General features: G+C 40.8%; 1 protein-coding gene across 3 annotated transcripts; it reads right to left on the bottom strand.

Moving 5' to 3' along the window:
* Positions 1 to 28: 28 nt before the first annotated feature.
* NAB2 (NGFI-A binding protein 2) lies at positions 29 to 27,676 on the bottom strand. 3 transcript variants are annotated; one of them, XM_077297707.1, is made up of 7 exons: positions 27,269 to 27,676; positions 17,626 to 18,436; positions 14,415 to 14,548; positions 12,944 to 12,995; positions 11,151 to 11,265; positions 9,475 to 9,675; positions 29 to 6,975 (listed from the first exon to the last, which is right to left on the bottom strand). In XM_077297707.1, exons 1-7 carry the CDS (start codon positions 27,319 to 27,321, stop codon positions 6,881 to 6,883), a joined length of 1,461 nt encoding a protein of 486 aa, XP_077153822.1. In that variant the 5' UTR covers positions 27,322 to 27,676; the 3' UTR covers positions 29 to 6,880. The 3 variants fall into 3 exon arrangements, with proteins under 3 accessions (XP_077153822.1, XP_077153823.1, XP_077153824.1); XM_077297708.1 differs by having other exon boundaries at positions 9,475 to 9,672; positions 27,269 to 27,673; XM_077297709.1 differs by having other exon boundaries at positions 9,475 to 9,672; positions 27,265 to 27,672.
* Between the last annotated feature and the right edge of the window lie 312 nt (positions 27,677 to 27,988).

Raw genomic sequence — 27,988 nt, 5'->3', positions numbered from 1 at the left:
TCATTAATGAAGAAAAAACAAGGACAAGAAAGATGTAAAATAAATTTTATTGTTTCAAATAACAAAATAAATAATCTAATGTACAAGAAAGTAAAAGACTACTGCTAGAATTTCTACGCAGAACACGTACAGCAACATATATGCAATCAGTTAACATTGAGCTGGTATTATACGCGATACAGATTGCAAACAGATGGTCAGTGTCTCCTATGATGTATATAGATGCACACTGCCTTACTAAAAGCAAAGCAAAAGTACAATGTGTAAGCCAGGCCGCAGAAATCCCCCCATCATGGTGTGCGCTGTTCTGTATTGCATCATTCTACTGAAGTATGAAACACTTATGGAAAGAACATTTCTAGAAGAGAAGGTAGTAGGCGCAGGAAATCAGCCTCCGACCTGTTCTATAACGCCGCAAATGGCCCATCTTGCTGGAGAATAGAGGGCAATATACTGCACCACAAATGACCCTTCTTGTAGAGAATAACGGGCAAATACTGCATCACAAATGGCCCTTAAAGCTGGTAAATAAAATGCTATACACTGCGCCACAAATGACAGTTGTTGTGGATAATAAAGGGCAATATACTGAGTCACAAATGGCCCTTCTTGTGGTGAATAAAGGGCAATATACTGAGTCACAAATGGCCCTTCTTGTGGTGAATAAAGGGCAATATACTGAGTCACAAATGGCCCTTCTTGTGGTGAATAAAGGGCAATATACTGCGTCAAAAATGACCCATCTTGTGGTGAATAAAGGGCAATATACTGAGTCACAAATGAACCTTCTTGTGGTGAATAAAGGGCAATATACTGCGCCACAAATGACCCTTAAAGCTGGTAAATAAAAGGCGATACACTGCGCCACAGTGACCGTTCTTGTGGATAATAAAGGGCAATATACTGCGCCAAAAATTACCGTTTTTGTGGAGAATAAAGGGCAATATACTGCACCACAAATGGCCCATCTCGTTTCTGTTCAATACAGTACTGTATCTTATAGATGTCCTACCATTGCGCAGCATATTTATAGCATACCAGAATGTACTTGTTAGTACAGCCTTCCTCACTGACTGCTCAGCATTTCTGCTCACAAAATGGCAGCTGATGGAGGAACACGTGACCAGACCTGTCCATCAGTCTCCTCCAATTGAAAACACCCCACGTGGGAAAGCTGTTTTTCAGTTGGAGGAGGTAGATGGACAGATCTAGTCACGTGATCCTCCATCGGCAGCCATTTTGTGAACAGAAATGCTATGCAGTCTGTGAGGAAGGCTATAATAACAAGCTCCTGAGGAGAACTTGTAATAGTTTATATTTTACTAATTGTCACAAAGTCATGTCTCCAATACATCTATTAAATGAAAGATAAAGTGGACAACCCCTTTAACCTTATGTTATGTCCAGTTATATTTACTTTCTTGTATCATTTACCTGCTTAAATTCCTTTCTATCATATATCCTATATATGCAGTGAGTGCGATCCGGTGGCTGCGGTGGTGGCCATGACAATGCGACGCTTTGTTCTGGTATTCCGTTTCCGGTTTCTATGTATTTAAACTTGCGAATTTGGTACATGCTCCACGCCCCTTGAGAAAGGTCTTGACCGAAACGCGCGTCGGGGTGGGTATGCCACAGCAATCCTGCTACTGCAATCTATTAACGTATTAGTATCTATTACTATTTGTTTATACCAGGGGTACCTCTTACTATGGATCGTACACACCTATCCTTTTTATGTGTAGCTGATATCTGTGACCTACCTGCCTATGGCAATGTTTGGATGCTGTATTAATATTGATTTTACTCTTTTAGCCCCATTTGCCCCTTTTTCCTATATTTGGTATTCATAAAGATTTACATTTGTTATTTCTAATGGGCACTATGACTGTTTTGTTTCTTTGGTCCTTTTGTATATATGTGGCTGTGTATGTATTGATAGATTGTTAGATTGTTCTACAGAATATCAAAATGAAGGGAACGGTTTCCTGACACGGCAGCGGTTAGACTGGCTGTTGTTGCTGGATTGCTTGCTGTCACAATGATATGATATGCAGTTATGTGCAGTTTACTGTACCTAACATAATAGTATGGGTTTATGTTTTATAACTTTACTATACTGTGAACAAGGAGGTCTACACTGACCATTTACTAATTAGCTAATAGTATTGTATTGGTTCAAACCCTTTTACATCTTGCTCGTTGACCCTTATAAACATGACCGCTCTCGAGAGTCGGCTGATTGCAGCCTAAAATATAATAATTGTCAGCAGCACATCTCCCCACCTGAGTAAGGGATGTGCTGTAGACTCTATATATGCTCTATGGGGACAGAACGATCGTATTAGCAATTGTACCATAGGGTTTATTTGTCCCGTGTAAGAGCCTTTAAACGAGGGCAAATCAACTTTTTATATAATGGACTGCTGACCATTATAGACAGAAATTTATTCTCATGTACAATAGCCCTCACCCATCTGAAATCAGTGACTTACTGGAATGTCATCAAGCACATCATAAAGATATGAGGGTGACGACGCTCGAGACAGTAAAGTACATTATGGGACCAACCAACTAGAGAGCCGCAATGGCCAAAGGACCAGTAGGCGCATCAGTGGATAACATCACGTGAAGATCTTGCAGCATAAGTGTATGGTAGTGGCCTACTACTCTCTCTCCACTGTGAATACCTATCTGTGTATGGTGAAGCTAGGAGGAATGCTGGCCGACAGCTCTCTAAGGTGTATGGTCACCTTTAGTGAGGTGCTTGGTGTTCAGTGTCCAGTTCCTCTTGGTCCTATGTGGTTATGAACTGACAGGGATGACTCCTGGAGAAACATTTATTGCTATGTGCCAGAATGAAATTAGCCTCTTATTGCACAGTTAGTTTTCCCCAAACAGATGCCATTTTTATGGCATAGCTGGGTGCTTTCATTAATTAAAAGACACAACAAGAGACTGACTTGTCTGTAAATGTGGATTGTAGGTTTTGTTCCTACACATCCACTGAGATTGTACTAAAATAGTCATGATCTTCCTGGGTGAAATGTGACAATATTTGGATTTTAAGACTATGTGCACACATATCGTTCTTTGAGGAGTCTCTGTTCAGTCTCTGTATTGGAGAGGAACCACTCTAAATTGCTCAAAAACACTTAAAAGACTCATCCTACTCACTTCTATTATAAACCCACTTCTTTGCCTTTTACATGTTAATTTTTTTGAGCATTTTTTTAACCTTTTTTTTTCCCCCTTCAGATTTTGAAAAAGGCCTAGTGGGAGAAAAAAAAGAAAGATCATGTCACTTCTTGGAAGTGACTTCTGAGGAATATACTTCACATTAGGCATTGTCAAATCAAAATGACTGAAAAAAACAACGTAGAAAAAAAAGAACTCTTACAAAACACTTCAAAATCGTTTCAAGAAATAAAAACTCCACTAAAAACTCCTCAGAGGAGAGAACCCCAAAGCCGTCCAATTTGAAAACTTGTCATTTTTTAACACCTCAAAAAAATTACGTAAGCACATAAGCTTAACATTGATTGGCTTTTTATTGGAAGTGGAATGCAGAATGGAGCTTTATCCTCCTGTAACACCACTAGAGTGGAACAAATTCTAGTTTTCCTATTGAAATCAATCTGTGTAATGCAACAACTGATTAAGCTCCCCAGAGAGAGACCATTTTTCTATCTGCTTTCTCACTAAAATGGTGGGGGGATAAATGCCTTTTGTGCTATAACTCCACATGGCCTTATAAGTTCTTCTGCTGAAATTGTTCTAATATTGACTTATATAAAGAATGAACTACTGGGTCGGTTAGGGTTCAACAGCTAGGTTCTCCACTGATTACCACACGCTCCATTGTGTTCTTATTCGGATAGGCTGTCACACGTGGATTTTTGCACTCTATTTCAAATTTATTCGAGCGATTGAGATATCAAGTACAGCGCTGTCTCAGTTCTGTGGATAGGTGATAACATGTAAAAATAGGGATAGCCCTAGAAACAATTATACATAGAAAAAAAAGGGCTGAAAAAGCTCCACAGACAAAATTATAATCTATATCTTCAGGTATTGGCAGACACCACTAAGCATCTACCACAACTCAACATGGATGCCAACTACTTAGTCTCCCTCTGCTATTCCTCAGATAGACCGTGGTTCCTCTTAGTCTACACTTTCTGAAGAGCATGGCCAAACAGAAGAGTGACTGTGTCAAATGTGATGGTGCCAAACTGAGCAAGGTCTACCCTATGCATGGGCCTGGAAGACCTAGGGTGGTGCCGGCCTCTGTGCTATATACACCCTGAGAGGTAATGACCCTTCTAGGCTGTTTGACAGATCTGATTATCTTATACACATCATACTATTAGGTAAGTAGACCGTGAACGTACATGGCCCTGGCGGCAGCAGTGTGCTTATTGGGAGGGTGATTTCTTATATGGGACCTCCACAGTAATACGACGTCATGCAGTGAATTATTACTTATTGAGGACAAAACAGTTCCTGACATTCAGGGAACGACATGACGACATATACAGATATCATACCTATATCAGATTACAAGACTACGGACGATAATGGACATCGTTATACGCACAGCGATATGACAGATTGCTGATGTGGAGATAAGACTATAACATTGACTATAAGATTCACTACTACGCAGTGTCACTGACAGAACACAATAAGTTAATAATAAAGGCAACTGAGGAACGTGTTAGAGTTATCGACCATAAATAACGTAAAATGGATTTCATTGTTCCTACTGGAATGTAAAGTCGCTGGTTCTACTTGACCATGGAGCCATCTATATACAGTTAGCTGTCCGCAAGTAGAACAAAACCATCATTTCCAAGGCAGAGAGTAAGTACGCCCGGTCACACACTTTCACTAACTATTGAAAACACATTTTTACAGGCCAGCTTTATACTAACCGGCAAAGTGATCCGCATCCCCTAGAACTCCAGCGAGAGGTGACAACGGTGCGGTGATAGATTATCTCAATTGTTTATTGCAGACAGAATACATAGTCTGATTATTGCTTTATAATGAAAGGACATCAGTCTAAGGGGATCATAAAATATGGAATCAGACTGATCTTCAGAAAAAAAAGGAAATATTCCCTGATGATTAAATATTCTATATGTATACAAAAGATAAATGCAGCTCAGGACTCAATATACAATATACATACATTAGTTGGGGGTTAGTTCTTGTTGCACTAGTAAAATAATCAACTTGGAAATCGAAGAGGTGGGGAGGTTCACATAAAAAAAAACCTTCAGGATTTCAAGGCATTCACTAAGAAAATGGTCCAAATTTGGCTCAGTTGTGTAACATAAAGTTAAAAATGTCCTAAAACTGGATGGCAAATTGACTATCATGGTTGGGGGGTTCCAGCCGCATGCGGACAGTCGCCTTGTGTGGTCCAACCCACACACTCATTGGTTTAACTTTTTTATCTCCCTTCAGAGCTTTAGTATAATGGTAACTTTATAAATTATGTATTTTCCCCAAATACTAGCCTCATGCATTGAGTCCTCAGCTGCAAACCTGAATTAAAAGACAAAAGATGGTGATCTAAAGATTTACTGTAGATTCTACTACACTTAGGACTACTAACCTATAAGCTCATTCATTTCTGATTATATGGCACACTGCAATCACCTGCTAAACATGCTTTCTTACTAACCCCATGAAAAGGACACTAAACCTCAAGTTGTTCTTACAAATATTAGCTTTGTTGCTGGAATCCCAAATAGTTTTGTCTTGTCTTTTCAACCACTTTTGGCTGGGCAGAGGCTGACTGTAGTGTTGGTCAAGAGGATTGCTAATAAGAAATATATCTGTATTTCGAAGAGCTTTGATAGAGTTGTATGAGATTATAAGATCATGGGTGCTTTCTTTTCACTCGCGACTCACATCCATGGGTTGTATCTGGTATTGCAGCTTAGCCCAGTGACTTTCTGCAAATGGCGGCAGGCCATGCATCTGCAATGGAGCCTGAAACCTGGGTGGGGGGCACCGCTGTTGAACAGGCACTCCAGTATCTGCCGCAATTGGTGCTAGCTCGAAGCTGTCTAATCTCTCAGATGCCATGGTCAACATCAACCTTATCATATAAGTGGTTATAAGGGGAAGTTGGGTCTTTGTCATCCCCAGTGGAACTCCGTAACACATTTGTGGGTACCCAATGGATTGTTTAATGGTATTGTGGTGTGTACAAGGGACGGAGTGGGGGGGCAATTTGAATCTTCACTGTGGGCCCCCATTTTTCTATATATGCCCCAGGCTTAGCATCATTATAATCTCAAACAAGCCCTTTATAGTTTAGTGGTAGATCACACCCAATCATTTTCTGCTCTTGTTTTATAGCACTAGTGTTGAGACAATACAATGAATAATCATTTATTTCTTACTTGAGAGTTTGTATTTTATTGTATTTACTCCTTGTTGGCCCATTCATATAATATAGCATTGGACATCTATGTTGGTAAAATTTGGCAACTGATGTTCTAAAGCCATTAGATGCTGTGTATGTGTATTAGGTCCGTAAAAGCTAAACATAATACAATAACCTCTGCAATATGATAATAGCACACGATAAATACAATACTTCATGAGGGTAAGTTTGGTGCATTGTATTTAACGTCTACTAATCCCAAAATTAATGGTTTATCAGACACTGTGCCATTACCTGCTGCCTAGTCTAAATTATTGAGCTGGTTATATTCAATATAGAGGCCATAAAGCTGGTAATATTTGATTATTGAAAGATGGCTCAGTGTCCTAGATGGCTTTTGGCTGGGGAACAATTGATTTTTGTCGTTGTTACTTCTTATTCTTAACTTGACCTAACTTGGACTTCTGATTTGCTTTATTCTTGTTCCTTGCAACTTGCAGATCTGAGGTCTGTGATTTGTGGTGAAACTGGCAAACTTGAGCAACTTTCTGAACCACCGTCATCACATTCTGTATGGAGAAATAAAAGCAGGTTATTGAATGTACAGGATAAATGCAAAGTATGGACCGAAAGGGCAAACACAAAAACAAACGGAAAACAATACATGTATCATAAACAGAGAGAGTAGATGGACAAACGTTCTAGCAGCATAGCTGTAGAGAAAAATATCACTAAATATATATTGATCCCTCCTGACATTAATTATCTTGGTCATACTTCCCTCACACACCATATACTTAGAGGGTTGCCCCTTTTTAAAATTCTATTGTGCCATAGGGATGCAGAGGTCTAAAATAATAAACAAAGTGTTGACGCACCCTACTTGGGTCCAACGATGCTTCTCCACTGCTCTTCCAAACTTTATTGATCTCAGCATCTACAGTGCTTGCAACAGCTGCAGCCAATCACTTGGCTAAGAGGCTTGTGCCATCTACATAACTGACTGGCTGCAGAAATTCAGAGCTCTGAAGATCTGACTTCACTGCTTTAGCTTGCCAACAACGATTGAGGCAGTGGTGAATAAGCAGAACTTGATTTGGGGAAGGAGAATAACACATCCACTTGCTATTTTAGATGTGCGAAATCAGCAATGAAAATGTCCGGATACTGTGGTACCATAAACAGATAGCAAGAATCAATAGTATAACCTTAAATCAATCTACTACCAGGGGAAGAGGCATACAGGAGAAATTAATACGAAACGTGCGTTGGGGTGGAGGGAAGCACCGCTAGACCCCGCAGCAACACGCAATAGGTAAAAATACCTGCTTTTTTTGTTATTTTATTATTTCTGAGATTCACAAACAGTGACAGGTAAAGGGAAAATACTTTATTTACATTGATGCACTTGCATATTTTCTATATGGTTGTCTTTAAAATGCTGGTTAATGTTTATTATAGCAAGTCTCGGATCATGAATTTCCTGTACACAAACCTACTGAGTCTTAAATAGAACTCTCCCAATATGATCCGTGCTAACACAATATCTTGATATTATTAATGTGACGTGGGTTTTCTGACGTGCATTCCCTCACACAAGAGGCTTGGTTTTGTTTTTGTTTCATTATGTTTGTAATTACACATTTTGATGATTTTAAATTTAATTAGTAAAATATGGTAATTTTTTTAATTGCTATTTTTAAGTGGTTATCCCTGTATGCCTCTTCCCCTGGTAGTGGATTGATTTCAGGTTATACTATTGATTCTTGTTATTTTAGACGTCTGCAACCAATAAAATAAAATTATAAAATGGACAACCCCTTTAATGGGCATCTATCAGCTCTTCTTTTGTCTGCTTTTACTCAATACTTAAAAAGTAACCTTGCTTTCAAGCAACTATCCAGAATAAGATGTCCATGAGGAATGACACTATATCTGGTCATAATGTAACTTATATCCGTCATTATCACCAGTTTTCCCCTCTGCATGATCTATCTGTAACTTGCAATTGACTGTTTCCTGGGGAGGAGACGAGCTGCAGTGATATCTCCCGTGTACAGCACTGCACAGAGAGGGGAATGTCCGTTCTTCATTCACTTTTTAGCTCACCGAGAAAACTGCAGCAAGATGGAGGACATTATGCAGCAGAGCTGAGCTGTGTTGATCTGATTCAAGCTTTGAAGGGAGGTAAAACACTTGTTACAGAGCTCTGTAGAATGGTTTTCTGTCTGCTTCTGCTCTGATAAGAGGCCAAAGAAGCTGATTTTTCTGGTAAGACATATTACAAACTTTCTTATAATCCCCTGTACGTAGATGAACGTACAGTTCCATTTTAGAACTGCATTATGGCGTTCCTCAGTAACTCCTACTGGAAATGGATGAATAAATTGAGAACTCGGAATAACAATTTTCCTTGTCAAGAAGGTATTACCTTACAAAGCCTGACACTATCAGCACTGTTCGGTTTCAGTAAGAGTAAAGACTTACACAATTGACAAAGGGAAAGATAACAATTTTTTTCAATTATTTCTAGGAGAAATACAGAGCAATGGGCAGGTCCTCTTTACGGTTACTAGTAAACAGAGTCGTGGAATTTTTACATTTAGTTTATAATATGAACGAGAAAAGTTGATTGATGGTGATAATTATGGCTATGAAATAATTGAGCAAAAAGGTTTGCAAGACCCCAGTCCAGTGGTCATGTCGGTAATCTGTGGTCCTTCTAGCATCCTCAGTGCCACCACCTCCTACCTTGGAACATTCTCAGTGCCCCTTTTCATTAGCAGGCCTAGCGAGGTGTCATGCATGCGTCAACCACAACGATATTAGCGCACCATGCCTGTTAATGTGAAGAGGCGTCGGGGATGACAGCAGATAGGAGGAGGTCTGTAGGCCATAAACCACTGGCGTGACCATTGGATCAGGATCTGGGAATCTTTTTGCTCGATTCCAAATTCCGAATACAAAATACAGAAGACCATATATACATTGAAGTAAAAAACTAAAAGTAACAATTGCTATGCACTTACATATGTCTACATTAGTCATGTATTACATTAACTCCTTACCTGCAATATGAGGAGTTCCTGGTACACACAGACTCAGGCGGCCTAATCGGTCACGTGACACAAGTCTGGCGAGTCGTAAACCTTCATCCATCAGGGTCTGCTGCAGAAGCTGCCTGCTCCATGGAGCCGGATGTGGTACAGCAAGTGACAGGTCGGTCGGGGGAGCTCCAGGGGAGGTGGGTATTCTGACTGTTACAGCTGCTTAAAACAATATAGACACAGCAAGTTATTCACTAAAATGAAATTGTGGCGAATGCAGCGGTCGAGAGACTGCAATTTACTCATGAGCAGAGAATATTTAGGTGGAATAGAAGGCTGAGATATATATTTACCATAGAAGAGTGCTAATTACCGTAATATATTATGCAAATAGTCGAATAGTCAGTAGATTTCGAATGGCGGTCAGTGTAGTCCGGTTATCAAAGCTCTAACTGTCGCCATTCAAATCAGAGGTGTTCATAAACAACCCTACCAAATCATTGTATTTCCTGTTTTTCTTGGCTAGTTTTTACTATTTTTCACCTGTTTTTTATTTGCATCTAATTCTTTTTGTAGTTTGTACTTTTTCTAAAGTCCATTTTATATGTGTTCGCTTGGTTTTTCGTCATTTCGCATTGTGGACAGGTTTTGATATTTCCAGATGTTTTTGCCTGACTCATGAATTGCATATTTTTATAGTCATAACATTTGGCACAAATGTACACCAGTCCGCTTTATGGAGTGTTTTTGAGTATTCCAGTTATTTTGACACAAATTTTGCAACAGTTTGAAAACTATTTGAGTTTGTCACAATAACAGCTAAAGACCATTATTTACTTTACGCCAAATTCATGAACCACGTGCTCTATTTTGAAGATTTTTTTGAGCAAAAATAGTCACAAATATCACAAGACAAAAAAAAAATGGAGATTCAATTTAAAAAAAACAAACTTTCCTTGATGAATCAGGGTCATCGTATTTTCTTTGACTATTAATATTTGGTGTGAAAAAATGGATGTCATATTGAAAGGAAAACATAATCGTAGATTTGAAATCAAAGAACCTCAGTATTTTAATTTTTGGTCACATTTTAGAAGGGATCACTACTGATCACTGATTACAATGTTAGTCAGTAGAAGCCCAGTCCCAAATTCCTACTCCCTAGCCCTAGTCAAATGGAATCCCTGTCTCTAGTACTACTTTATACATTCTTCTTGAGGTTATTGTCAATCAAGTGCATTTTTTTCCGCCTAGAGAGAAAATATGAGAAAACACGTGACAGATACAGTGTCAGTGAATAATGTGTCCGAAAGTCATTTTTTCCTATATGTTCCATCTAGAAGCTTGTGAAGACTGATGCAAAATCTTCAGTAAGGCTCCTAACTATTTTATAATAGTATTGATTTTTTCATATGGGTCAATCGGACCTTTTTGGCCCCTCTAGGCTTTGGAACTAGGGTGTAAAGCCTCCGCATTATTAGAAACTGGCCAATGGGTTGTGGTACAAGTGTGAAGGTAGAAAAAACACCAAGCTCTTTTGGCCTGGGTGGAAAAATGTGCCACCACAATAGTGGCTCATTTTGAGCTATGTTTAGGAGCCGCTCCTTTCTATATGTGCCACCGCAGCCAAACTACTAGACAATGCATGTAGGCACAACTCACATATTCCAAGACTGTATGAGAACTGCCGATCTCACCTTGCAAATGACCGTCCATGCTTTCCCCAGAGACACTGCCGCTGTCTTCTTCCAAGCTGTGCCTTGCAGATGTAGTTACACTTTCTGATTCCCCTTGCAATGGGTTATCCACAACCTGATCATAAAATGTCATTTAGTATAATGACTGCACAGCACCATTGAACAAAGAATGATACCCCACCTTCATCCTATCCTGTCCCATATATAGCAGCAATTAAACCTTTGGGGCCCATAGTAGTTTAATTTGGCACAAACATGAACTCATATAATACCCTGTTCCTGATTATTCATGTGGTCGTTGCCTCCTGTCTAGCGGACTTTTGTGAAAAACGTTTCCGCAGATGCTGTAGATCACATACTCATCTATTTTAGCATGGGAACATGACAGAGATGTGATCCCCATTTTTCCTAGAATACATTTAGAATACACAAGATAGGGAGAAGCAGACATCAAGCATTTACCTACTTGTCAATCTCAAAGCTTTCTACAAGGCCAGGCCCTACTTTAGCCTGTAATATTGTAAGAGTATGTCAGGGACGAGCATGCTCTTGGCCCATTCCTGATAAGATGGGTACACTTTTTGTAGCAAGGGGAATAATGCTGTAGAATGCTTATATATTTTGATAATGGTTTTATTGTGGATGACTCATGTTTATTACTCGAATGTATTTCTATAACAGTGTGTTAATGTGCTAAGACTATGGAAAGTATTAGGTAGAGAAATTGGGACACAAATATAAGGATAAGATATAGTGATAAGTATAGTTAGGATTGGGAAGTACAGTGGAGGACACTGTAGTGCAGGAAGTGGTTAGGTCAAGTAAGGTAATAGTTAACATAGATAGGAACAGCCCCAGTTAGGGGGGATCTGGTATTATAAAGGGAAGTTTTTTCTGGTTGTATTTAGTGTGAGAGATAAGAATTATTGGAGCAGTTGTTCAGGGCCAGAGGGCTGAAGGCCCCATGGATATGGAAGGGAAAGACAGTATGAGAACAGCCGCAATATATTTCAGTGAACATCCAGTAATTTCTGAGGCCAACGGCCCTAAAAAGGTATGGAGGAGACAACCTTGCTTTCATCCCCAAAGGTGATTCACGGATAGGAATTGGATTCTGGGGAGCTGCAGTACACGGCAGAACATCCATAGGGCAAGGAGTGCCAAAAAAGGAAGGGATAGAGCAGGCCGAAGGAACTGTTACTAATCTAACATACTGTGCTGTATCTGTGACTAAGACTGAACTGCTGAGTAAAGCTGACTTGTTGGAAATGGATCAAGAGTCTGTGATTGACTGTGTGGTGGCTTCCGGATCCAGGATCGCGGAACAGACAGAGTCTTCAAGACCAAAAGTGAGTGTTATCCACTTTATACAAACCGTACAACAAAAAAAGGACATTATTTCCTTGTAGGGTCCAGGGAGTGGGAGAACAGCAGCCTGTCGGCCAAGACTACCAGACTGTGCCCCTTACAATATCCTAAGGGGGAGATCTAGTTAGAGAAGGTGAGGTTTGCAGACAAAGGGAGAAAGAAGTGGCAGCCACATTCCCCTCCTCCAAATTTCCCAGTTATCACTTCATTCTGGATGAATTAAGTGGTATTCTGAACATTTACAAAAGCTTGCAGGCAAGGAAAGGGGGAATCAAGCTGCTCGAAGGGAAGGAAAGAGCTACTGTCCAGTTATCAAACATATAAAATATTAAAACATAAAATATTACATACATTTAAGTGAAAATTAACAGACCCACTAGTTTTTTTTTAAAGACATGTCAATTTCTCTCATTCATTGCCATTACCTCTTGCTTTGGTATTTTCGCCTGTGGTGCACCTGTCTCTTCAGGATTTAACCTAAAAGAGATGTTTGACATTTTAATATATTAAAACTATAATACAATCTATTCAGATAAGGTCACAACGTGTCCTATGTGCGCTCCATAACTATAGAACTTTCAAAACTGGAGCTTTCTGCTTCTGCATTGACATATATATATTAAAGCAGGGCTATCAACAGGCCAAAAGTGTCCAGGTATTGCTCGTTTTATTCCCCTTGCTCCCTTGAGTATTCCGGTTTTTGGATTCTGTAAGTCCGTCATACGGTTCCAGAGATATGGGCTTTTTTAGTTGGTGCCCACTTGGTAAAGAGCATAAAAATTAGCACTAAATAAAAAGGCCTGTATCTCTGGAACCGTATGACGGATTTAAGAAAAAAAAACTGAATTCTCAGGGGAGATGCGGCAAAAATAGGAACAGAAACTGGAGACTTGATTTGGTGGCAAGTCATTTTTAACCCAGCATTTTATAGTAAAGCTATAAAACATAATTTGTAGGTCAACAAATATTTGACATGGGCCTGCTGGGTACAGACGGCAGACTAATGGAAAACATACAAGACTTTTGACTCCTATACACATTAGACTAATGTCAGCCACACCCATAAATATCAGCAAAATCGTCAGGTAGTCCACCTTAATAGGGGTGGAGACATAGGAGACATATGTCGTCAGGGTAGAGAAGGATTTAGTATGTCCAAATAATAATCAATGGCCGATTCTTTTGCTCTCCAGGAGACCAGCATTTGGATCAAGGTCAACATGGAATGAGGGTAGTGAATAACCCAGGATGGTTTTCAGGAATTTAGACAAGGGATGCTAGAACTACATGTTTTTTCGGCTTTAAAGGGGGTTTCTGGGGTTGTAGTATTGACGGTCTATCCTGGACAACTGTATGGAATGCCAGGAACATTTGTCCCTAATCTACAGAAGTGTTGTGTCTGATAAACAATTACGGGAAAAGGGTGAAACTCGGTGAAAGGAAACTCTGACACCAGAATGGGGTTAAGCCACAACGCGTTTCAACGGAAGTACCGTCTTCATCAGGTGGATACCAGGGCTACCTATCCAGCGCTCCTAAAGAATCCGCCTTTTACTGACTTTGATAAACAATTACGGACACTTGTGTCTTGTCAGAGCGCTGCAGTCACTTCAGACAGAGGGATAATGGAGGTGCCAGGATTCGGACTTCAACTAATCCGATCGGAAGGTTAGGCCAGCAAAATGATAGTCCTAGAAAACCCTTTAATGGAGTGGGAGCATAGCCTTTAAGAGATGTAACCTCACAGCCCAAACTACCCAAACTTGCCCACTCAGCAAAAAAATTAAGCTATGATCTATGCTTGTGTAATTTGGATACTGTTGTAAATCTACAGAACTGAGAAAATGGTGGTCAATGATGTAACTTGCACTCTTCAGACACTGGATGAAGACTCACCTGGAGCACTTCAGAGAAGCCAAGTAGGAGCTCTCCCGGGCAGCTTGTCTTGCTAGTGAGAACAGCTCTACCCTCCTAAGGAGCAGGGTGTTGTCTCTCATACAACACTGAGCTGCGGCCTCATTTATTGTTAGCTGATGGCAGAATATAGAAGACAATGAATGTAGGTATTGAGGAAAGTCTGGAAACAGCAAGAGCATTTATGAATAATTTATCATTAGTTGTTTCTGCTATTTAATCTGAGAGCAGCATAATATAGGGGCAGAGACCCTGATTCCAGCGATGTGTCACTTACTGGTTTGTGTGCTGTAGTTTCAATACAATCAGTGTTTTCTAAGCAGGAGATAATCAGTGCTGGACTAGGTGTCTCGTGCAAACCAGTCAGGATAATCTGTGTAACCCCGCCCCCCCCCCAATTGGCCACTGGATGACAGTGTACAGTGTATACAGGAAGTTGCCAATCATGGGTGTGAGCATTCTGACCACTCCTACATCTACAAGAGAGAAAACAGGGATTCTATCCAAACTACACCAAGCAGTCCAGTAAGTGACCCATCGCTGGAATCAGGCTCTCTGTCCCTACACCATGCTGCTCTAGGATGGTATTTGTATTATCAGATAGTTCTTGAAATATAAGCAATTTTACAAATTACTATTTATAAAACAAGTTTAGCTGTTATTGAGATATTAACACTTTTTCTTAATTTATACCTTATTGCCCTGGAAACCGACCACCGCTGCCAGGCAGCAGAACATGCACAGTGTTTACAAGTTTTTTTTCTATTGAACTTGTGAGCACAGTTTTGAAATTGTCCAGGATCACTGGAACGCAGAGTTATCTCCTAATATTGGCTAGCTTCAGCGCAGCGCTTGCAAGCTAGACAGCAGCAGTGGTTGGTCTCCAAGGCAACGAGCGGCAAATAATGCCTGCAAGAATGCCTGCACAAGGCAATCTTGCCTTACGCAGGCGTGTACTATGGAGGACAGAGAATTAACTTCAATCCAATATTGCAGCCAGCGGGTAAGGAAAGGGTGAATCAAACACCCGAAAACCCCGCCCCTATGACTGAAAATTGTTCCCTCCAAATTCAGGTGACAGAGTCCCTTTAAGTGTAGCCATGAATACAAGGAATATAAATGGGGTTTTTTTCTGCTTAATTATAGATACAGGATTTGTAATATGTGGAATAAACAGATATTGAGTCCAGAGGAAAGGTGGATACTCCACTGCCATTCAAGTTACTCTAGCCATGGTCTGGAAAGGCAGGAATAACAATGGTTCCCTGCCTTGGTGATCGGTGGGGGGTCAGACTGTCCCTGATCTAGGGATTGTAAGCTATCCAGTGGTGACAAATGCTTCTTGCTGAAATGTATCTTTAACGAAAGTTAATAGAAACTCATAATGTCCCTTATATATTTGGTTTATTATTTTTTATTTAAAGGACAATACATGAAAAGCTGAAAATAACCGAGTTCTGGGTATTTAGGGCTTCCGTTGCTTTATATGACAATTGTTCATTTCTAAGGGTCTGAGATGAGCTGGCAATGCTCTGTCCTTCCGCCCCCTCACAGTATATGAGTGCTCCTGCGTTATCGTGATACAAGCACGAAGGGAGACTGCGCGGATCAGCTCATTGCGGAGACTGATGAATTAGATATGCTGCATTGTAGGAGTCTTCATTGGCAGTGTTGCACCTTCTTATTCATAATGTGGGTATAAAAGTAATCATATTGTATGATTACGTAACATATCACTATTATATAAATATTACATATGATAAATCCCACACACACAAAAAGGAGTGGGTTCATTTATTAGTTATTTATGTATGGTCCCCTTTGTTGTCTTCAAGAACTTTTTCCCCTGATGAGTGTGAGTGCTGGGTCTCGGCCCCCCACCGATCTAACATTAATTACCTATCCTGAGCACGTCACCAATATTATAGTAATTGACAACCCCTTTAAAAATCAGGAAGTGACAATTCCTCTTTAAAGAAATTTTGTATTGAACATTTTGCTCGTATGTGTACGGCACCATTTGTACGACTGAATTGTTTTTGTGGGGATCAGATTGATCACATTTATGTATTGTGTATGAACAGCTTCAGCGTACAGCGCAATGATGACCTATGGAGTTCTAAGGTCTAAAGAAAATGTACGAAATGGAGAAAATGTACCAAAGGGAGAAATGGAAATGCGGGTGTGCTGCGCTGCTGGTAAGAGGTTCACAGGATTCAGATGAATAGGATTAGATCAGTGTTCCCCAAACTCCGGTCCTCAAGAGCCACCAACAGGTCAGGTTTTTAGGATTTCCTTAGTATGGCCCAGGTGATTGAATTATTGCCTGTGCAGGTGATGTAATTATCACCTGGGCAATACTAAGGAAATACTGAAAACTTGACCTGTTGGTGGCTCTTGAGGACCGGAGTTGGGGAACAGTGGATTAGATTGTAGTTTAATCCCAACGCATTCCTAGTTCAATCAGACCTCTTCCCCAGGGGAACCACAGGAAACTCTTTATTGTGATCCCCTGAGGAAGAGGTCCATTTAACACATTGGGAATAAGCTACAATCTATTCATATTCATCTGGATCCTCTGAGTTCCTTACCAGCAGCGCAGCACACCCGAATTTCTCCGTTTGATACCTATTGACGTTGGTCTATCCAACCAGCGGAGCAGGCGCAGCTGGGGTATTGTTACCTAAGGCTATTCAATTACAATGGTTTCACGGCATCATAAAGTGAGTGTAAAAAAAAACCCTCATTAAATCCACGTGCTGTTTGGTTAATGCCCTGTGTGGGTTTTTGTCAATCCCTAGTCTATTAAATGGAGAAAATGGCATAAAATAAGAAAAAACCCTACAGATTATAGACGTGCTGTTGCTTGAGTGCCCCCACTCCAGTGGTCTTTGTTTACCCTGGTACGGCAATGACGTGGCCATCCACCCACATGACGACTGCAATCAATCACTAGGTTCATACTCATGCGGGAAGACGGGAAAGTCATCACTGCAGAAAAGTGCTTACAAACTAGTGGGAGGCACTGGAGCGGTGGCACCGGAGTGACACTGCATGTATCAGGCTTTCTTACTATTTTAAGCCACTTTCTCCATTGAGTTCATTATTTTGCATCTTGGAAAAACCCTTTCAGTTAGAATTGAATGTTTTCAATGTCAATTTATAGGAAGTTGACGTAAATGAGATTGCTAACCTCGTGCAGAGTAAGTCTTTTTCCTTCGCGTCTCTTGGAGTCGCTCCTTCCATAGATAGCACTGTGTCTTCGAATCTCCCTTTCTTTTCTTGGCCCTCCATCTGGTATCTGAAAGATGTGTCCTAGCGATCGTCCTAATTTTTTGTTTATTTTCAGCATGGACCTGGCCTCGGCAACATCCCCCCGAGGCAAGCCTTTCATCAGCCTCTCGACACTGTCAGATATCACCTGTACTAACTCGGGGTCTAATCGTTCACCTGCTGTTGCATATTGTGTTCCTCTCCCGTCTTCATCATCATCCACCTCTTCATCATCTCCTTCGTTTAGTTCTGGAGACACTTGCACTGCCCATGGTCTGTTGTCCAGTTGGGATGGAGATCGTTTGCCGTGCTGTTCTTGTTGTTCTGGAAGAACGAAGCCACCAATGCCTTTACTCAATGTTTCGATGTTGCTAACGTGACCATTACATGGTCGAGCTACTCTGCCCATTGTCTCCGATATCTTAAACAATGGTATACTGGTGCTAAGAGGGACGCTGTTCAGTGGTGGCTGGTTAAATAGTCCTGGATTAGTAGCCCAATCTCGTAAGGCCTTCTGGAGTCGTCTGACATGTAATGGCTTTGTAGCCATGCCAACCAAGGACATAATTTCCAAGAACTCATCTTCTCCGGCCTCACATAGCTGCTGTACATCATCACCTCCCTGCTGGATGAAGGTATCATAATAACCTAGCAAGTTGGCTCTCTGGAGAACACGATACAGCTGCAGCTCCCCCAGGGTGCGTGGGAGTGAAGTGGTTTCTGCAATGATCCTACAGATCAAAAGAATAAAAAAAATATGTAAAAACTGGAAATAGTAACAAAAAGCAAAACAAGCTCTAAAAATAATAAAAAATACAATAAATCATAATTATTATATTTCTATAGAACCTGTTTCCATAACAATGTTTAATATTTTCTAATTAACAGATTAACTCAAGTTAACTCTTTAACTCTCCGTTACTTGGAAACTGTCAGCAAGCAGTGTTTTTGTTTTAATAAATCATTTTTAGTGAATATTTTCTTAAACAATAAAATCAACATAATTAGCAAATTATGTGTTATTAGCAAAATTACTGGGTAGATAAGAAGCAGTTTTTCGTTGTAAGATTAAAAATATAGATGAGCTGAAAATAACTGAAAGCATCAAAAAGTAATACAAATATATTGCAAAATGCTAGGTCTCACATTTATGTTCCACTACAATCAAATATTGAACTTCGCTAAAAATAAAATCACTTTTCAGATAGTATTACATTTATTCAAATAAAAATCCTATGATCAGCCGAGTCCGAGCAATGACCTCTGCTAAGTATAGGCTGTCAGTATTTCATTCTCGGATAACCTCTTTAATTAGTCCAATTGGGTTTTGTTCTGCTTTTCTTGATTTATGATGGTAGCGCAGTCCGCAACGTTTTAGGATATTTTAACATGCTGTATATTTGCTGTGGGTTTTGTTCCAGAACTGTCTCATTCATCATACACAACTACCTTCAGTTTTGTGGAACGGATTTTCAATTCCGAATATTTCTGCACCAAGTTCTGCAGTGCGGGAATTCACCCTTATTTTTACCTTCAAAATAATAGAACTCCCAAAAACCCGATAAAAGTCAATGTGAGCCATTGACATTTGCAAGTATTTATTCAAAAATGGATTCACCACAACTGATAAAGGGAATCTGTCAGCAGGTTTTTGATCACATGAGGTAGGGACAGCGACACTGATTCCAGTGATGAATCACTTAGTTTACTGTATGCAGCAGTTATGATAGAGTCACAGTTTTCTCTGCTGCCGATCTAGCAGAGCTCGGTCGTTAATCTGAGATATAATCCCTCAGACACCACAGTTTTCTGTGTACATTGTATAGTGACAGCTGTTAATCAGTGCGGGGAAGGTGGTTGGACTAGGAGGCACGATGTAGCTTGTCCTGCAGTGATAATCTGATAATCTCTTGTTGATAAAATGCTGATTGTATTGAAATAGCAATACACAGCCCAATAAGTGACACATCGCTGGAATCAGTGTCTCTGCTCCTACATTATGGCTATCAGATTACAAGTATGACTTATTCCCTTTAAAGAGGAAGCCATGACAGTAGTCTGAACAGAGCTTACAAAAGATATCTCCTGCACCTCCTGGGTGAAGTAGAGGTGATACCACAAATAGCTCATGAATAGCAGGCGAGTTTGGAGCATAGATGGATTTACAATCATTGGCAGCATTGTAGTATGTGTTATATTATTACGTTCCTGCTTGGTACACTGCCACAGCCGACTGATCGGAACGGTGAAGTTGTCTGAGCAAAACCTATGTTTTAAGAAAAATGTGTTTCTTCTGCTATTTTGCCTAAGGTGTCATTACATTGTTGTAGCATACGAGCGCTGGAGAAGAGATGTACTTTTCTGCGAATATTAATAAAGCTATTAGCTCCCACATGCCGGGCTGGGTGTATGCTTTATACCTCTGTAGTCAGTGCTTTAATTAACATTTTAAGCACAAGATCATTTAAATGGAAAATAACTCTAGCCTGCTAATATACCGGTACTCAGAAAATAAAAATCCGGAGAAGTAACTGCACCACTGCACTACATGTGTGTACCGGAGACACCTCAATAGGTTCTGATATCCAAATACAACTTGTAGTCATTGAAAATTACCAACGTTTTCCGATAAACATCACACAATTTCTCCCTTACGCCACGTTCACAAGTTCAGTATTTGGTCAGTATTTTACCTCAGTATCTGTAAGCCAAAACCAGGAGTGGGTGATAAATACAGAAGTGGTGACGTGTTTCTATTATACTTTTCCACTGATTGTTCCACTCCTGATTTTGGCTGACCAAATGCTGACCGTCTGAGCAAGGCCTTAATGAAAGGCTATGAGAGCCTCGATCTGAGTCTTATAAACTTACATTGCAAAAGTGACTTCTGGTCACCAGAGAGGACGCTGTGTGAGCCAACTGGTCACAATTGTGGTCACATGTCTTTGGAGAGGTACGAAGCAGTGCTGGAAATGACAGCAGCCTGCGATCAGCAAGTACATTAATGTACTCACTATAGATACATAACTGATTGCTAACAAAGGAGCCAAAAACAAAACGCTGATGTGGTCTTTAAGGCCGGGGTCACACTTGCAAGTGCAATGTGAGAAACTCGCACGAGTCTCTCACATCAAAACCCGGCACTGCCGACAGCACTTTGGACCAGAGCGTGCGGCTACATGTATTTCTATGCAGCTGAACACTCCTGTCCTAAGTGCCGGCGGCAGTGCCGGGTATTGATGCGAGAGACTCATGCGAGTTTCTCGCATTGCACTCGCAAGTGTGACACCGGCCTTAAAGACTACCTCTAATTTCAGATGTCAGTCGAGGAAGAGCTGTCAATTGCATACACATGACTAGGGACACCGTTTCTATCCATGGTGGTATCCTTTACATCCATGGTGGTATCCTTTACTTCTAGACGTTTATCCCTCTATAGGCTATAAGGATCCAATATACATTATGTAGCTGTCAGCTGAACTGCATCTGTTTGTCACCCGACTGCCCCATACACAGGAGAGCTCAGCTTGGCCAAGCGCTACAGTGGCCTCTTTAAGAGCACTAATGCCAGACTCCTCGCAGTGTGACAAAAGGATCGGCTATTGAAATTCAACATGTTGGATCCTTCTCTCTCTCAACATCATCTGTAGGAGAAAGTCGTAAGACCCCCCATACACACTAAACTTTTGGACAATCCCGCCAATACCGTGAGATCAACTTCAAATTAGGTGGAAACTAAAGGTCCATTAAGGCTGCATGATCACCTTCAAAGAGCATTCCTGTTTCACGACAATATATTGATGTAAAGAGGTTGCCAATCACACGATGAACTAGCAAAACGCTTATTTGTCAGGTGAACTAATCTTTTGTGCTGCCCAGAAGATAATTAATCTCGGCAGCGAATCGTCCTTTGTAGACAGGGCCTACACTGAGAACAATGGCAGCCTACTGTATGTGCTGGGATTGATGGAGATCATTCAGTGTGAATCTTTAAGAGCTGCCGGCTATAGAACAACTGTCGATCAGTACACGAGGTGCCTTGATGTAGAAGCCTTTGGCATACACGCAATCAAAAACATCATTGCCATACTGATCCTTGTTTTGAAAAATGCCACCGAAAAATGCCACGGACGATCCCTCTGTCAGACATTCCGATTGTAGGTAACAATGCAATTCTAGGAACATACAGCTTAACACAGGTATGATAACAGGAAAATGAAAAAGTTTTGGAATCCAGTGGTGAAACAAGGAAAAAAATCTCTCAGTCCTGCAGAATTTTCCCACAATAGCATTCATCACTTATCCATAGAATAGCTGATACGTATATGATTGCAACGGATCCAGATGCTGAGAGCCCCGCTGTTCCCAAGAATGGGGGACCCAAAGTCCTTTGCATGAATGAATCATTAGTATGACCACCATTTCTATAGATTATTAGATTACTAAAGGGGATGTCCGCTACTAGGACAACTACTTCTTAAACTAAATGTTCTGCCCCGACAAAATAATAAAGCCTATACCCACCCCCCATGTCGGCTCCGTTCCAGCAGTGTCGGCACTTGCTCTCCCCGAGGCTGTGATGCGGTGGAATGATACCTGACGCCCGGTAACCAATCAGCGCTGGTGTCACTTTCTACGCCTTCGGACAGACTGAACATGAAGAGGAAGTCAGGGATCAGCTGCAGCCATGGATTCCTCTTCACGTTCAGTTCGTACGAAGGCGTACAAAGTGACGCCAGCGCTGATTGGTTACCGGTATCACATGTCACAACACCGCATCACAGCTTCGAGGACAGCGAGTGCCAACAACGCGGGAATAGTACCGGCACGAGAGGTGACTATAGGCTTTATTATTTTATCGGGCCGAATGTTTAGTTTAAGAAAGGCTTATCCTAGTAGTGGACAACCCCTTTAATGAAATAATGGTCGCATATGCTCAGTATCACTTTAGTCACACAGTGAATTTTGGGATACCCATTCTTGTTATCACTGCGGGTCCCAGTCGTTCGTCCCACATTGATCATACAGTTCTCACCTAGCCGGTGGAAAGGTGATAAATCCTGATTATAGAACAACGCCTTTAATGGTTTAAACTAGAGAATAAGAACAAGAGACTGAATATCAGATTAAATAAACAATCTTCATACAGGTTTATATTTTTGGCTTTACAGGTTGCACAATGCTGGAATCTACAACAAAAATCTTTGAGTGAACATAAAACAAATGAATGATAATGACAGTGAATAAAACTTGTCTAAAGCTGAGTGAATAACCCATTGTTCATGTGATGAAATGGGAGTACAGACTGCTGAGCGTCGGAATCCACCCACATGTTTATTCATGGAATTACGGAGGCGGAGTGGGATAGACCGGGCGTTGTTTAAAGCAAACCCACAGTAATTGTTTGATTTGCTTCAGAAAGTTTCAAAATCATGGGAAAGTTATGTACCAAGAAACGATAAGAGGCTTACACTAGTGAAACTCTACATTCAGCTGTACTTTACGATTAGATACAGGTATCCACTAATAAGTGTTAGATCTCCTGCTCGATCCCAAAACAATGGAAAGTTTGGGTACATAGCGATCCTTTGTTTTAAGGATTCACGCACTCATTATGGTGCTAGTAGGGAAGGATATTTGTGTAATGGGCCATGCAATGTCACTTTTGACTTGGCTTTTGGCTCTAAATTAATTCTGAAACCTAACTAGTATGGCCATTTAGCCTATGGTCAGGTTTGCAAATAAAATGGTAGCCACAATAAGACATAAAAATAGTAATATCTCTGTATATAGAAATAACCAAACTAGGACTCTAATCTATTATTTATGAATTGATGGTCATAATTTATTGTTTGGGTGAAAAGATTAGTATCCAACACTCTAATCCATCCTCCAGTATATCATCTTAACATTGTGTAATTTAAGAACTCCAGTACACAGGCAGAGATGCTTACCTGTCCAAGGCCTCCAACAATTGCACTAACCAAGGTGCAGCGGACTCAAATAAAGATGGCAAATGCACAAGTGCAATAATACCGATAAGGCAGCCAGCCAACAATCAGGAATTGGCCACATGGTGCACCTGTGCAAACCAATAGTCTGTATGTGGCGTGTTCACACAGGAATGCAGAGCATATGGCTCAAAGCCTATTAATGACGCCATATAGCGGGCTAACCATTGCTGACTGTAATGCATCCTGTGTGAACAGAGGCCACAGTGTACAGAGCCATCTAGGGCCCAGCTGCACCCTGAAAAAATATACAGTGCACCAAAAACATAACAATGTATGCAAGGTATTGGTTGACATTACAAAAAACACCATAAGAGGATAAACCTCCACTTTGCACAGGTGCACCAAGTGGCCAAATCCTGATTGTAGGGTGGCTGCCTTATCGGTATACTTGCACATGTGTATTTGCCATCTTTATTTGGGTCCGCTGCACCTTGGTTAGTGCAATTGTTTGGAGGCCCTGGACAGGTAAGCATCTCTGCCTGTGTACTGGTGTTTTTTTTGTCTAGAATAGTGGGGGGGTTTTATGTTAAGTTTTTTTTTGTAATTCAAGAACTCCCCGTTTTAGCTAAGTAAATGTACAGATCTGCTATCGCTATGGTGTAACCCAGCGCTTGGAAGACAGGACAGTTGGTCTCGTACTGGCATACTTTGAGAAGGAAAACAAAATATGTCTGCCAACATAAGAGGGCACTTAACCAAGTGTAGTGCTGTCACATAGACTTGCCAACATTTGAAAACTATTTCCAAGGACACTATGCTGCTGGGATCTTTTACAGACCACTTCACACCAGTGGCTGGCAATATATTACGGTACTTCTACACGGGTGGCACTAATATCCCCGGGTCTCAAATGTGAGTGTTCATTAGTTTTGAGAAGAAGCAAACCTGGATAAAACAACTAGAAAAATCCTTATGCAAGGGAAAGCAAAAGAATAACCGGTCTCTCAGGCCATTCCCACTCATTCTATAATGTTTGCAGTTCATAGGAGCAAGGAAGGGAAAATGTCAACAATAATCCATATGCTTCTACTGATTGTTGATGATACCAAAAAAAAGAAGATCCTAGATGCTATATGAGCACTACAACCAATATCCTTGGTAGTATCACAATTAGTAACAGTTTTCAATATTAAGGAAGCCACATAATACGATTCTTTAACTCTATTAGGCTGTTTTCATCCGCACTTCCAGGAGTTCTCCAGAATTAGAAAATCATTGCTGCTTTTTCCCAGAAACACCAGCCGCACCTGGTCCAAGTTTCATCAGTGAATTGGATCAGATTGTTATCATAGTTTGGTCAGTGTCAGTTTTTACCCTAGGAGTTTCTTGTATGAAAAAAAAGATGGAGGCTTCGCGAGCTTCCGGTGAGGGAAAAATGGACGGCACACAGATTACCATACATCCTGTCAATTTTTTCACTGACCAATAGACTTGCATTGGCGTGTCTGATCCATGAGCTGGATCAAAATCGGAAATTTCCCTGTGATTTTGTGCAGACCACTCGGTCTGCAGGAATATGCGACTTTGTGAGCAGCCCCATAGAATATATGAAGGAATGAGTTATAATGGTGAAAAATACCAATAGAATTCATACGTGAAAAACTAATGTCTGAATAAGCCCTTACTCCCCTGGAGTAGACTGCCAGTAGACCCATGTTATGTAATGCATTCCCCACACTACCGAGAAAGAGGCAGCACATAGGACTCCTAGATGCCTCATTAGCAGACACAGCGTGGACTGATGGTCCGCTTACTGCAGAAGAGTGAATGAGGTCCAAGATAAGAATGACATTGCTTAGAACAGTCTGTTCCGCTTTTCACACATTATAGTAGTGCAGTAGTTTTTCATAATGACAGATCCCATTTTACTGAAAAGAATATTCAATCTAAAGGCCCCATACACATGAACACCGAGTCACTTTGACTACCGACAGGGCACTTGGTAAACTTGGTAGAACAACGGTGCTATTTAACCATGTATACCATTATTAGATTTGCTGTGTACCAGTTGTGCATTTTGTGATCGTCCTGTTCTGAGCAGCATTATCTGATCCCCCATTTTGCCATACATCTTTGCTCACATCTGCTAAAACCAATCCAGGCCTGAGAAACTGGTTGACAAACCATAGTCTTCTTTGCGTGGTTGGGTTACAGACACAAAAAAAAAGTTCATGGAAGCCTTAGTGAAAAAAATGAGTACGACTTCTACCAAGCTTCCTAATCAAGACAAAGAAGCCACTGGTCATTATTAATAGTAAATTTTACAAAATAAGAATCACAATCTCTGAGTAGGCTGTTGTGCATTGATAGAAGATGGATTTTCATATTCAAAAACGCATGATGATGTTATTTATCTAAAAAAAAATCAGTTCTGGAAAACTTTACAAATGGCTGATCATTGTATGCAGAAAAAGGCTACGGTCACACGATCAGTATTGGGTCAGTATGTTACATGAGTATTTGTAAGCCAAAACCATGTGAGGAACAAGCAGAGGAAAAGTATAACAGAAACGCGTCACCACTTCTGCTTTTATCACCCACTCCTGGTTTTGTCTTACAAATACTGATGTGAAATACTGACCAAATACTGAACGTGTGACCGCAGCCTTAAGCACATTTTCCTCTAGTAACTTACTGAATGAAGCGAGCTGAGAACAAGCAGATTTTGTACTCGAGGGTCCATTGCTCTCATCAGTGTCTTCCAAAGTTGGATTTGTTACATGACACTTTGGATCACTCGGTAATGTTCTGCATCAATACAGTCATTAGGCAAATATTGTTCTGTGCTCTCTGGAGACATTTCATAAAGTGAATTTCACATTCAAGTATTACATAATTGTAACTGGGCAGACCAATTCACATAACCCACAGGTCCCAGTATAATCCAGTAATGTGATCTGGGGTCGGGCCCATTTCCCTTAGTCACAGGTAATAAATGCACGACCTGCACACACATAGTGGCACATGTATCAGTGTCTCATAACCCATGCAGAAGTGCGGCTACACTAAAAATACTAATCAAGGGCAAGAAATAAAGCGTTATTTGGAGCAGCCTTCAATAACTAAGATTTTCATTTGATTTGTTAGTTGCTCGATACTTGGGGCAGTTCTGTAATCTTAGAAATACAGACTGATAACAGCGACTGCCCTAAACAGTGCTCCAGGGTTAGAGCTGTCATCATTTCCATCAGATCCCTGAGACGTAGACGCATTAACCCTCCATGCTACTAAACAACTACAAGCAAGTTACAAAGAAACAACATAAACAATATTACTCTATGTCTGGCAGATACAGGGTTACATCGGGGCCTTCCTCCCTTTATAATGTTACTTCTCTGATAACAATATACTTTTTTGGCCATGTTATAAGAATAACATCCAAGTGGTACTTTGCCTTTTTGCATCTTATAGAAACAATATAGACAATAGTGCCTGATTTCGGTAAGTGCAGAATATCCAGAGGGGCTGTAACCATACTACCTACAATGAGCACACGAGAACGAGCAAACTAGTACAATACACATCTGCCCACTTTGCTAACTTACTTGCCTTGCTTTGGTCGCCCGCTTTAGGTCATCTGATCTGCCGGCCCTCTCCGCCATTTAGGAGTTTTATGTTTTAGGCAATAGTGGCGTAGAAACTTTCGTCGATTAATAATATCGGACAGTGTGGTATGTTGTATGCTGCCTTCTTTGGTCTACTCCTGTTTCTTCATCACATCCTTTGCCATCATCTAGGAGCCTTCTTCTTCCAGCTTCGCTCTGGCAGTCTTTCTAGCAGAATCCAGTGTCTAGCATCTGTCTGCCTCTCTGCTATCCCTCTGCTGATTTTCTCTGGGCTCCCCTTGCCTAAGGTCTTCAAGCTCTCTCTGCTGTTTTCCACCCACATACACATTGCAATAAGCCTCTTCTCTGTATGTCAGGGTTTGTGTAGGAGGACTGGGGGAAGGGCCGAATCCAAAGCTTCTGTAGCAGCAGTGCAATAACTAGAGCATGTCTGACCATCATACGTGCACCTCCAGCCCGCGATGTGACTTACGTGAATTCACCATTTATTTCCCTGTTCTGTTCATTTGATGCCAATTAAAAAAATGTGTCAGGTTTCGCTTTGATGTATTACAGTAACAGGTTAGTGTTACACTGTGACGAGGCATTTCACCGAATTGTAACTCTCACCTGTCAGAGTCTGGGGACACGCCGGAGACTTGTTGCAGCAGTTTATTGTCACAATGCAAGTCTGGAGATTTCCATATCTTTCCTGGAATGAGTA

The sequence above is a fragment of the Ranitomeya variabilis genome, chromosome 3 (genome assembly GCF_051348905.1).
Source record: "Ranitomeya variabilis isolate aRanVar5 chromosome 3, aRanVar5.hap1, whole genome shotgun sequence".
Taxonomy (NCBI): domain Eukaryota; kingdom Metazoa; phylum Chordata; class Amphibia; order Anura; family Dendrobatidae; genus Ranitomeya; species Ranitomeya variabilis.
This window is presented reverse-complemented; position numbering and strand designations above follow the sequence as displayed.